Here is a 9,588-nt window from a genome sequence, read left to right as displayed (position 1 = left end):
GATCACCAGTTAATGGGAAATCTTCAGCCCTCCAGCTGTAGCAAAACTACAATTCCAGTCATCCCTAGGCAACCAAAGATAAGGCTTTGACTTCCCATGTATGATGGGAATTATTGTTTTGCAACAGCTGGAATCTAAAATGAAAAATATGGTTAGTACACACGCTCCTATCTAACATTTACGTTATCAGTGGGTGTGCCTCAGTAGTGTCAGGCATAGGAAGTATATATAGTCTATAATCTCCATCTACCTTGTGTATACACTGCCCTGTACTCACACAGCTGTATTCGTGAATCACCACCAGCCAGGCACAAGGTCCAGCTTATTTGCCCTGTTATTGGAGTGTTGTATATTTTGCATTAAACACACAATGTGTAAAATCAAGTTACTACTTTTATTGAACAAATTATACACATTATGGACATCAAATCAATATAATTACAACTGTAAAAATTTGAGAATTGCCCAACTTGGAGATTTACAAATTAGTAAATAACTGTACATTTAGAGGTCTCTGTGTGAACCCGCAAAAGGGAACAGCATAAAAACGTGGTGGTCTCTAGAGCCCCTTTCAGATAAACCACCCGAGAACAGTCGGTACAGTGAAGGAATTCCCTAAAGAAAAGAAAAAAAAAAAAAAAGTGTTATTTGCATTTTGTCTGTCATCAGAATTCCAAATACTTCCAAACCTCAACGACCTAAAAACACCGGGCACAGCTACTATAGGCAATTACCAAGTATACGTAACACTACATCAGTTACAGGTAAGAATTATGTTGTACGTACTGATAGATAAGGTTGCATGGCAGATATATTGCCTACAGAGTTAGGGTGCATGCACACTACTGAATACGCGTATAAAGGCTGCTGAGGCCTCCACATCTCCGCCCGTGCCATAACCACCATTTTAATGGCCAGGTCAATTCCGCCAAAAGACTTGACCAGGTTGTATGCAAAAAAAAAATAATAAATAAAAAGGGATTGCAAAAACGTAGTGTGAACCCAGCCTAACCAAGCCATGTAAAGACTTTTCACCTGGACCAGTAGAACTGTTCAAGGGTATGTTCACATGTACTTATTCTGGTGCAGATTTTACATAGGTTAAATCTGCAGCATATTACATACATGTGAACATACCACAACAGTGTAGTGTGGTGAATGAAGTGAAGTGAATCAGTCACCCATTTCTCTTGAGGCAGAACGCCTTTTTTTGCTGCTCTCCAATCTGGCTCTCAGAAGTACATATACCTCAACTATAAACCTGTAGTATGACCCAGACTTTACCCTTACAGCTTATAAAAGTCACAAGTCTTTGTTGTAAAAACACTATTAGAAAAGATCTATGCCATTATATACAGAAGAATAGAGAAGAAATCTACCTTTTGGTTTTATATACAGAAAACATTAAACATTGCCATACAACAAAACCCTTCCCCAATGAAGTACATACAGCAGCACTTGTATTTAGCATTCTTTAACATGCACTCTTCTACCCCTTTTGAGTATTAAACTTCTAACATGTAAATAAAGTCAGTGTGAACCAAGCCTTACTGTAGGTGCACAGCGAGCTGATTTTTTCCTCTATGCCTCTACGCCAACCAGCTCTGGGGGCAGAGGAACCTTCGGATGTTTGCTCTCAAAGTGCTGCTTGAAGGTTTTGGGATCTGGCATTTGTGTCTGTTGAAAGAATAAGTCGTCTCAGCATGGAAATGTAAGACAGAATGAGTTACAGAGATTGCATTGTATACAATAGAAGGAATGACAAGGCTGCAAGACTTCTTTTTATCAAGGGTAGGCAACCTTGGCTCTCCAGCTGTTGCAAAACCAACTCCCATCGTGCCTAGACAGCCAAAGCCTTGGGAAATATACATTAAATGAGTTATCCAGCGCTACAAAAACATGGCCACTTCTTTCAGAGACACGACTAGTCTCCAGTTCAGGTGCGGTTTGCAATAAGCTCCATTCACTTCAATGGAACTGCGCAGCAAAACCTGCACCCAAACTGGAGACAAGAGTGGGTCTGTCTCTGGAAGAAAGTGGCCATGTTTTTGTAGCGCTGGATAACCCCTTTAAGCCATTTGGGGTGTATTTGAAAATAACTTTTAAATGGCAAACCCAGTTGAAAACTAGCCACAAATCTACACAGCAATTTTTTTAGCTTTAAAAAAACAAAAAACAAAAAAAAACACAACAAAACACACATTTCCATGATGTGCCAGATTCATTGTAGCATGTGCCTCAAACTTATATAGGTTGTCTGGGCAAAATTAACTTGTCCCCTAGGGACAAGTAAGACCGTGGGGGTCCGACCAAAGTTATTGCCAGGGCACATAGGTTTCCTTCAAAGTTTCAATCCATGCTGTGAAGCTGTATAAAAACCCATATTCTGCATGCTGCCCAGTGTCAGGAAAGCATTCCCCAGGCCAGAAAGCCTTACCGTTCAACTTTCCTTCCTTGGATGACAGGGCTCGGTTTCCGTGGCAGAGACCTGTCAATATACTGCACCAGGAAGTCCCATACAGAGGCAAGAGCAGAGAGTTCCTCAGCTTTTACAGTGGAGCCACTGACTGCACAAAGACGATATCATGACAGGGCACGGCCATGGAACCAGAGGCATGAGACAGTGAAGCTATGGGGAAGGAAGGTCTAGCAAGGAGGCATTCAGGCCTGGGGCACTACAGGGTCTGGGTGAACGCCTCCTTTACAGTATGGAATGGAAATAAAAAGGTATGTTTGACAATAATACCTCCCTAAGACTCAGTTAAGAACACATTTTTATGCTGACAGATTTAGGGCCCGTTACACAGCGATAATTGACAATTCAGGCCAATATCAATCAGTGTAATAAAGTTAGTGAACAGACAAGGAGCCACTCGACTGATCTTTGTCTTTAAGCATGTTAAAAAAAAAAATTAGCTGCCGACCACGCATCACTCTGTAATAGCGATGCACGGCCAGCTGCTGACGACAGGGTAATGAAAATAAAGTTTATGCTTCCCTCTCTATGCTTCCCTGCTGTCAGTTGCTGCTGACACTTCTGGGCCCAGTGTCTTCAGTGACAGGCCACTCAGCCAATCACTGGCTGGGGGCTCTTCCATCTGGTTCAGTGATTGGCCTAGCGGCTTGTCACTGAAGAGACAGAGCCAGTAGTGTCTGTGGTGGCTGCGGTGAGCAAGCAATGTGGGTAATAGGGAGACAAACAGAAAATTGCAATTTTGTTTTTGTCTCCTTAGCCATGGCTGCAAGCAAACAAGTGTTAGTGAGATGTGCTTGCTTCCAATTGCTTTTTTTAATGTGTATAATAGGCAGACAGACCAGGGGACCATGTGGACCAAGTGAACGTAAAAATGTCCGTAGTTGTGGATCCACGACCACTGACAATTTTAGGAACTGCTCAAATCAAGTCACACGATCAATGCCACAACCCCGCCACGAAAAAATAAAATAAAAAAATAGGACATGTCCTAGTGCGGAGGAAGATTGTGGCATGGTTCCCCCAATAGAAGGGAAGCCCACCCCCACCCCCCTCAGCAGAGATGACAGGAGCAAATAATCTGACAACTACTCCCCCTGTGCCGGCCGGCTTGTTCACCAGAAGTGGTATGGTCCCTCGTTGCCGTCTTCTCCCGGTGCCAGCACGAACCAGCATAGGTCACGCGACTTCTGGTGAACATATGTAAGCCGGCCACCACGGGAGAAGTAGACGAGTAGTTGTTGGATTTGGAGCTCCTGTCATTTCCAGGAGTTCACTTCTATTGGGGGGGGGGGGGGGGGGGAATCCATGCCATGATACATCTACAGGCAGCACGGATCATGTGCATGAGGCCTTACAGTGCAATACAGCCCATATTTTTAAGCTCTGTTTATACTGTTGTGGCCACTACGCTTTTTTTGGGGACAGCTCTGCAGACAGAGAAACACTAGAAACCCTGGTAGACCCCATCACTGAAGCGAAGTCTTCGATAAGGAGCACACCGGACATGTTCCAGTACGGTTTAAAGCTGGGATGGGGAACCTGTGACCCTCCAGCTGTAGCAAAACTACAACTCCCATCATGCCTGGACAGCCAGAGGTTCCCCATCCCTGGTTGAAAGGAATAAAGATAGCACAGGGCATGAGATCAGTGTATGAACACCTGGTCAGTAACAGCAGGAAGAGGAAGCAGGATGCAATGACAAGAATCCTGCAGACAGGCAAGATGACAGCGCACACACACCACAACTCTTACCAATCTCATTCTCCTACAGCCGTACAGTGATTTTATGTCACAATACTACTGTGCTAGATGACATCTTAGGATTAAGGCATTACCCGACAGACAGAGCAGGTGTATACTAGAGCGGCTTTAGCAGCGGCTTTCTGATCGTGCCCTTGTTTCTTCTTCTGTTCTGCTTGCTTCTTGGCGTTTTTCTGTTGCGACTGGATCTTCTGATGTCCTCGAGCCATATCTGCAATGTTACACAAGTTACTTACACCAGAACTGAGAACTCCCTACAATGCAGCAGGTGTGCAGAAGCCTGTTTACTGGACTACATGGGGATGGAGATAGCACTCTGCAACACCTGCTCACTTCCAAGCTGAAGTCCACATAGACGTCAGGATGCTATATAAAGGCTATCGTCACATCACATGGACAATATGTAGGAGACTGTCCTTGAGCCATTGTCGGCTGTGGATGTTAAAGGGGTTGTCCAGCGAAAAACTTACTTTCAAATCAACTGGTGTCAGAAAGTTATTTAGATTTACTTCTATTAAAAAATCTCAAGTCTTCCAGTCTGACAGTGCTCTCTGCTGACATCTCTGGCCAAGAGAGGAACTGTCTCGGATTTCTATGAATCCCCATAGAAAAGCTCTCCTGTTCTGGACAGTTCCTGTCTCGGCCAGAGACGTCAGCAGAGAGCACTGTGTCAGACTGAAAATAAAACATTTCCTGCATGACATTTAGTAGCTAATAAGTATGGGAAGACTTGAGAATTTTTAATAGAAGTAAATTACAAATCTATATAACTTTCTGACACCTGTTGATTTGAAAGAAAACAAAGCCTTTTGCTGGACAACCCCTTTAACTAGTGTTATAGCAGAGATAGAAGTATGGCTGCTCAATCTATACAAATTCCTGGGTATTACAGGATACTGACACACAGCAATAGGAGTGCCTCATTACAGTACAAGTATCTATCCAACGTCTATGGATTGGATTCATCATACTGCAAAAAAGGCTTATACTCAAAACCCCACAGCCGGTAAGATCTGCTAAGGTCCATAGACTAATTAACCATAGATCCTACTAAAAACTTGAGGATCCTCTGGGAAAATGGCTTCTGAGTTTGTCTTCTTCTGTATCTCCAGCTGTTAAAAAACTACAACTTCTAGCACTCCCTACTTGCCAAAGGCTGTGAGGGCATGTCAGGAGTTGTAGTACTGCAACAGCTGCTGGGGTTATAAGCAAAACAATGCATATAAAGCTTAATCACTGGTCTCCAGCTGTTCCACACTAGTTGTAGACCAGGGGTGGGAACCTTCGCTCCTCCAGCTGGTGCAAAACTACAATCCCCATCATGCCTGGACAGCCAAAGCTTTAGCTCGCCAGGCATGATGAGAATTAGCTAGAGGGGCAAAGGTGTCCCCACCCCTGGTGCTGACTGACACCTTTTGCATAACTACAGCTGGAGTCAGTCTACACTGATTTGTAACAGCTACTAGATGTAGTTCTGCAATAGCGTATGTAGTTTACAACTACAGCTTGATCTCTTGGATGTGAACCAAGCATCCAGGTATATAAAAAGCCAAATCTATAGCTGGAGATTGCTTGTGTAGTATTGCAGTGGCTGCTCCAGTTGAGCAGTGCACAGCGGCCTACTGATGCCATTGCATGCTGGGGGTTGTAGTTTTGCAACAGCTACAGAGCCACCGATGGCAGATCTCAGCTCTACATGAGGAATAAGCGATCTGCTGTAAGGTGAATGTCGGACGAGTCTCTGGTGCAATAACCAATTGTTTGCTGGGATTGGTTACATCTGGCATTGCACCTTCTGTCATGTAAACACAAGATATAAATATGTATGTGAACAATGCAAAACATTTATGAATGACTTACAGTGTAAAAAAACAACCCCCCCCCCCCCCCCCCCCCCAAGCAGGAAAGCAGCTCTGCTATTAGACTACACTGCTAGAACCGGAAAGGCTGGCTCTACCCAGTCACGTTTCCTCTGCAGAGATGTCACAATGGCTTCTGCAGCTGCTCAGCCTGTCAGTAATGCAATGTGTGCAGCTGCTTCAGCATTGGAAGCTCCTAGAAACCACACCACATGGGCCAAACCTCTGGTGTGAACGAGGAGCAAATTATATGCCCCCCCCTCTCTAAGTAAGGAGGTAACATGACAGTTCTTATATAACAAACTCATTATATAAGATAACACGGGGTGTAGGAGTGGGAGAAACTCCTCGGCTGATCCCTGTGCGAGGCTGGAATCACGTTATAAGGATTTTTATAGTTTTACATAAAGTTTAGTTATAAAATGTGAAGACCTTAAACTTTTTAAAGCATCCTCAAAGCTGTAAGATCTTGGTTACATCCAGAAGCTGCAAACCTATACAGACCTATAGCTATACCCTGTCTATACAATGCTCTGTGAGCTGAACAGCCTGCTCTGCATGTTATCTATGCTGATACACTAACAAATAGAGATGAGCGAATATACAGTAAGGACAAAGCAAAACTCTTCGTCCCTATCTGAATTCCGCTCATCGCTCTGCGGCGTTTTGAAGTGTGCTCCGCTCCGTGCCGCTCCTTCCCAGTTGCTTGAAAAAAGATGCAACTAGTCCTGGGAAACTTTGAGAAGATTCCCAGGACGGGATCCATCTTTTCCCAGCACCAGATAGGGACAAAGCTCTTCGCTTCGTCCTTACTGTACATTCACTCATCTCTACTAACAAACCAGAACACTAGGAAGGTGATTGATGTATTCCCATCACAAAGTCCAGACCACAGGTTTCAAACTGATGTCCCTCCAACTGGTGAAGAACTACAATTCCCATCATGCTAAAGCTTTGGCTGTCCAGGCATGATGAGAGTTGTAGTTCTGCAACAGCTGGAGGGCTGCAAGTTTGACACCCCTGGTCCAGACTACATTAGGCATGCATGAGATCCATGGGGCCCCTTAGAGTTATAATGGGGTCTGCTGGGTTCCATCATAGTATACTGCCCTATGTGAGGGAACATGACCGAGCGCCATATGCAGAGGGATGTTACCCTGTCACATTTCCTTGTTGTTATCCTGATGTTATCCAGAAGCCATGTGCTTTAAAATAAGGTTAAAAACCCCCACAGCACTGTTATGCAGCAGTGTCCTCAAGTTACACAACTCGGGAGCTTCTATAACAAAAGCGACAACACTCGGACGGGGAAGCTGGAGGTTTCATGCCTGAACAGTTCTGAACCTAGTCCATCTATGCTGGATGAGAAGCCTGTCGGTCTCTGCGGTTTGTTATTGGCCGCCTTGGCTGAAGTATTGGGGCAGACAGGACCTGCTTTACTTCATAACAGGAGTGACCACTTCGGAGGGAAGAGCTCAATCCTGTACATGGCACAAACATCAACCTTTATGGTTGTTGCCTTGAAAGACACTGAACACTAAATGTCTATACTTCTAGACTGTTAGACTATAAGGGGCAGAAGCTTCTAGGAGTTATAAGGCTTGGTGGTGAGAGGTTATACAACGGACAGTGTAGTAGTGATGTATTATAAGGCTCTGGAAGATGTTATAAGAACTATATTATAGGATATTTTACTTCTAGGCCCCATACCTTATAAAAATGTTCCCCAGCTGTTGCTAAAGTACAATTTCCATCATGTCTGCTGCATAGACACGACAGGGGGTGTAGCGCTGCAACAGCTGGAAAGCTGCAAGTTAGGGAGACGTGCTATAACATTGCTTTACAGAGGCTTCTGCCCTGTGCCATCTCACTACAGAGCCTTTTATCTTCTAACCTCTCACTACAGAGCCTTTTATCTTCTAACCTCTCACTACAGAGCCTTTTATCTTCTAACCTCTCACTACAGAGCCTTTTATCTTCTAACCTCTCACTACAGAGCCTTTTATTTTATAACCTCTCACTAAAAAGCCTTAAGAGGCTCTGTAGTGAAATGCTATGACTTAAAGCCTGGTAGTGAGAAGTTATAGGATGAAAGGCTCTGTAGGGAGGCATTTATAATGGTAGAAGGCTCAGTAGTGAAAGCTATTGTTGAAGTGGTATATCTTAGTACCTTTCACTACTGAGCCTTATATCTTATAATTTCTCACAACAGAGCCTTGTCATATATTACTGTGCTTTCTATATCATCTCAATAAAGAGCGTTTTTATCTTATAACCTCACACCACTGACCCTCAGTTTTTTTAATTATAATTTCACTACTGAGCCTTCTACCTTATAAGCTCACTACCAAAACTTTGTCATACCATTTCACAACCGAGCCTTCCATCCTATAAATCTCTCACTACTGAGCTGTCATATCATTTCACTACTGACCCTCAGTCTTCATTTATTTTACTACAGAGCCTTCTATCTTATAAATGTCTCACTACAGAACCTGCTATCTGATAAGCTCTCACTACCGAGCTTTTTCATAACCCTTTAGCACTGAGCTTTCTATAGTATAAGCTCTCACTACAGAGCTCTTTCATATCATTTGAGTACTGAGCTTTCCCTCACTACAGAGCTCTTTCATATCATTTTAGTACCGAGCTTTCTCTCACTACCGAGCCTTTTAGGTTATAATGTATATAGAATTATGATCACGTGACTGATAAAACATGATACAATGTATCATCCCTTCACACTACACCCGATTAGTCACCATTCGGACACAATGTAACCGGATCTTTCCAGCAGGCACTCAGTTAACCCCTCACATCCCAGTAGCCTATAGATACTGGGGGAGGGGGTGTAAGATACATGCAGCCCTGCACACTGACTAGGAAGCGGCAGCGCATGGCAGCTCCGTGTGTAACATGTTTGAGCCTCGCACCAGCTGGAGTGTGTGTCCCACAGGAAGTGCTTGCCCCCAGTGGATGGTGAGCCCCCGGTACGGCCTTACCTCACACAGGGACGCTCCCGCTGACCGGTAGGACGGCGGTCACTTCTACAACCGGTGAAGAAAGGAGGCGGAGGGGGAAAACCGCTTGTATCCGGACCTGCGCTGCCAAGAGCTCCGCCTCCCAGCACGACCAGTTCGCTGCGCAGGCGCGCTGCCGTCGGCCGTATCCAGGGAAACGAGAGGATAGGCGGACTCAACCCGCGTTTATGGCTTGATGGTCCAATTGGAATGCTTAATTGCGCGCATGCGTGTTAGACCTGACCGTATCCAGGGAAACGAGGAGGAGGGCGGGGCCGGGCCGCGTCTGCAGTAGTGTGGACCAATAGGAGGACGTCGTGGTGACGTCAGAGGCTGTGCGGCTGATTGGGCTGACGGCGAGCTCTGCAGCAGGAGCCGGGACTCTCTCAGCCCCGGTGTCCTCACATGCTCCCTGGTACAGTTACCTCATAGGGACCCGGCCCGGAGCTCACATGGTGCTGGCTGCATGTGT

The 9,588-nt window shown here is 44.9% G+C and overlaps 1 protein-coding gene across 1 annotated transcript; it reads right to left on the bottom strand.

Moving 5' to 3' along the window:
- Positions 1–375: 375 nt before the first annotated feature.
- Positions 376–9,254, bottom strand: ZNF706 (zinc finger protein 706). The gene is made up of 4 exons (XM_069957286.1): positions 9,099–9,254; positions 4,312–4,448; positions 1,552–1,677; positions 376–615 (listed from the first exon to the last, which is right to left on the bottom strand). Exons 2-3 carry the CDS (start codon positions 4,444–4,446, stop codon positions 1,582–1,584), a joined length of 231 nt encoding a protein of 76 aa, XP_069813387.1. The 5' UTR covers positions 4,447–4,448; positions 9,099–9,254; the 3' UTR covers positions 376–615; positions 1,552–1,581.
- Positions 9,255–9,588: the final 334 nt, after the last annotated feature.

This window comes from Dendropsophus ebraccatus, chromosome 2 (assembly GCF_027789765.1).
Source record: "Dendropsophus ebraccatus isolate aDenEbr1 chromosome 2, aDenEbr1.pat, whole genome shotgun sequence".
Taxonomy (NCBI): domain Eukaryota; kingdom Metazoa; phylum Chordata; class Amphibia; order Anura; family Hylidae; genus Dendropsophus; species Dendropsophus ebraccatus.
The sequence above is the reverse complement of the archived record's forward strand: the minus strand, read 5'-3'. Positions and strand labels throughout refer to the sequence as shown.

Excerpts from the sequence above, each read along its gene's own strand:
- ZNF706 (XM_069957286.1), bottom strand. The coding sequence starts at position 4,446 with ATGGCTCGAGGACATCAGAAGATCCAGTCGCAACAGAAAAACGCCAAG. Across the intron at positions 1,678-4,311 it reads ACACCTGCTCTGTCTGTCGG|ACACAAATGCCAGATCCCAA; the intron begins GTAATGCCTTAA and ends TTCTTTCAACAG.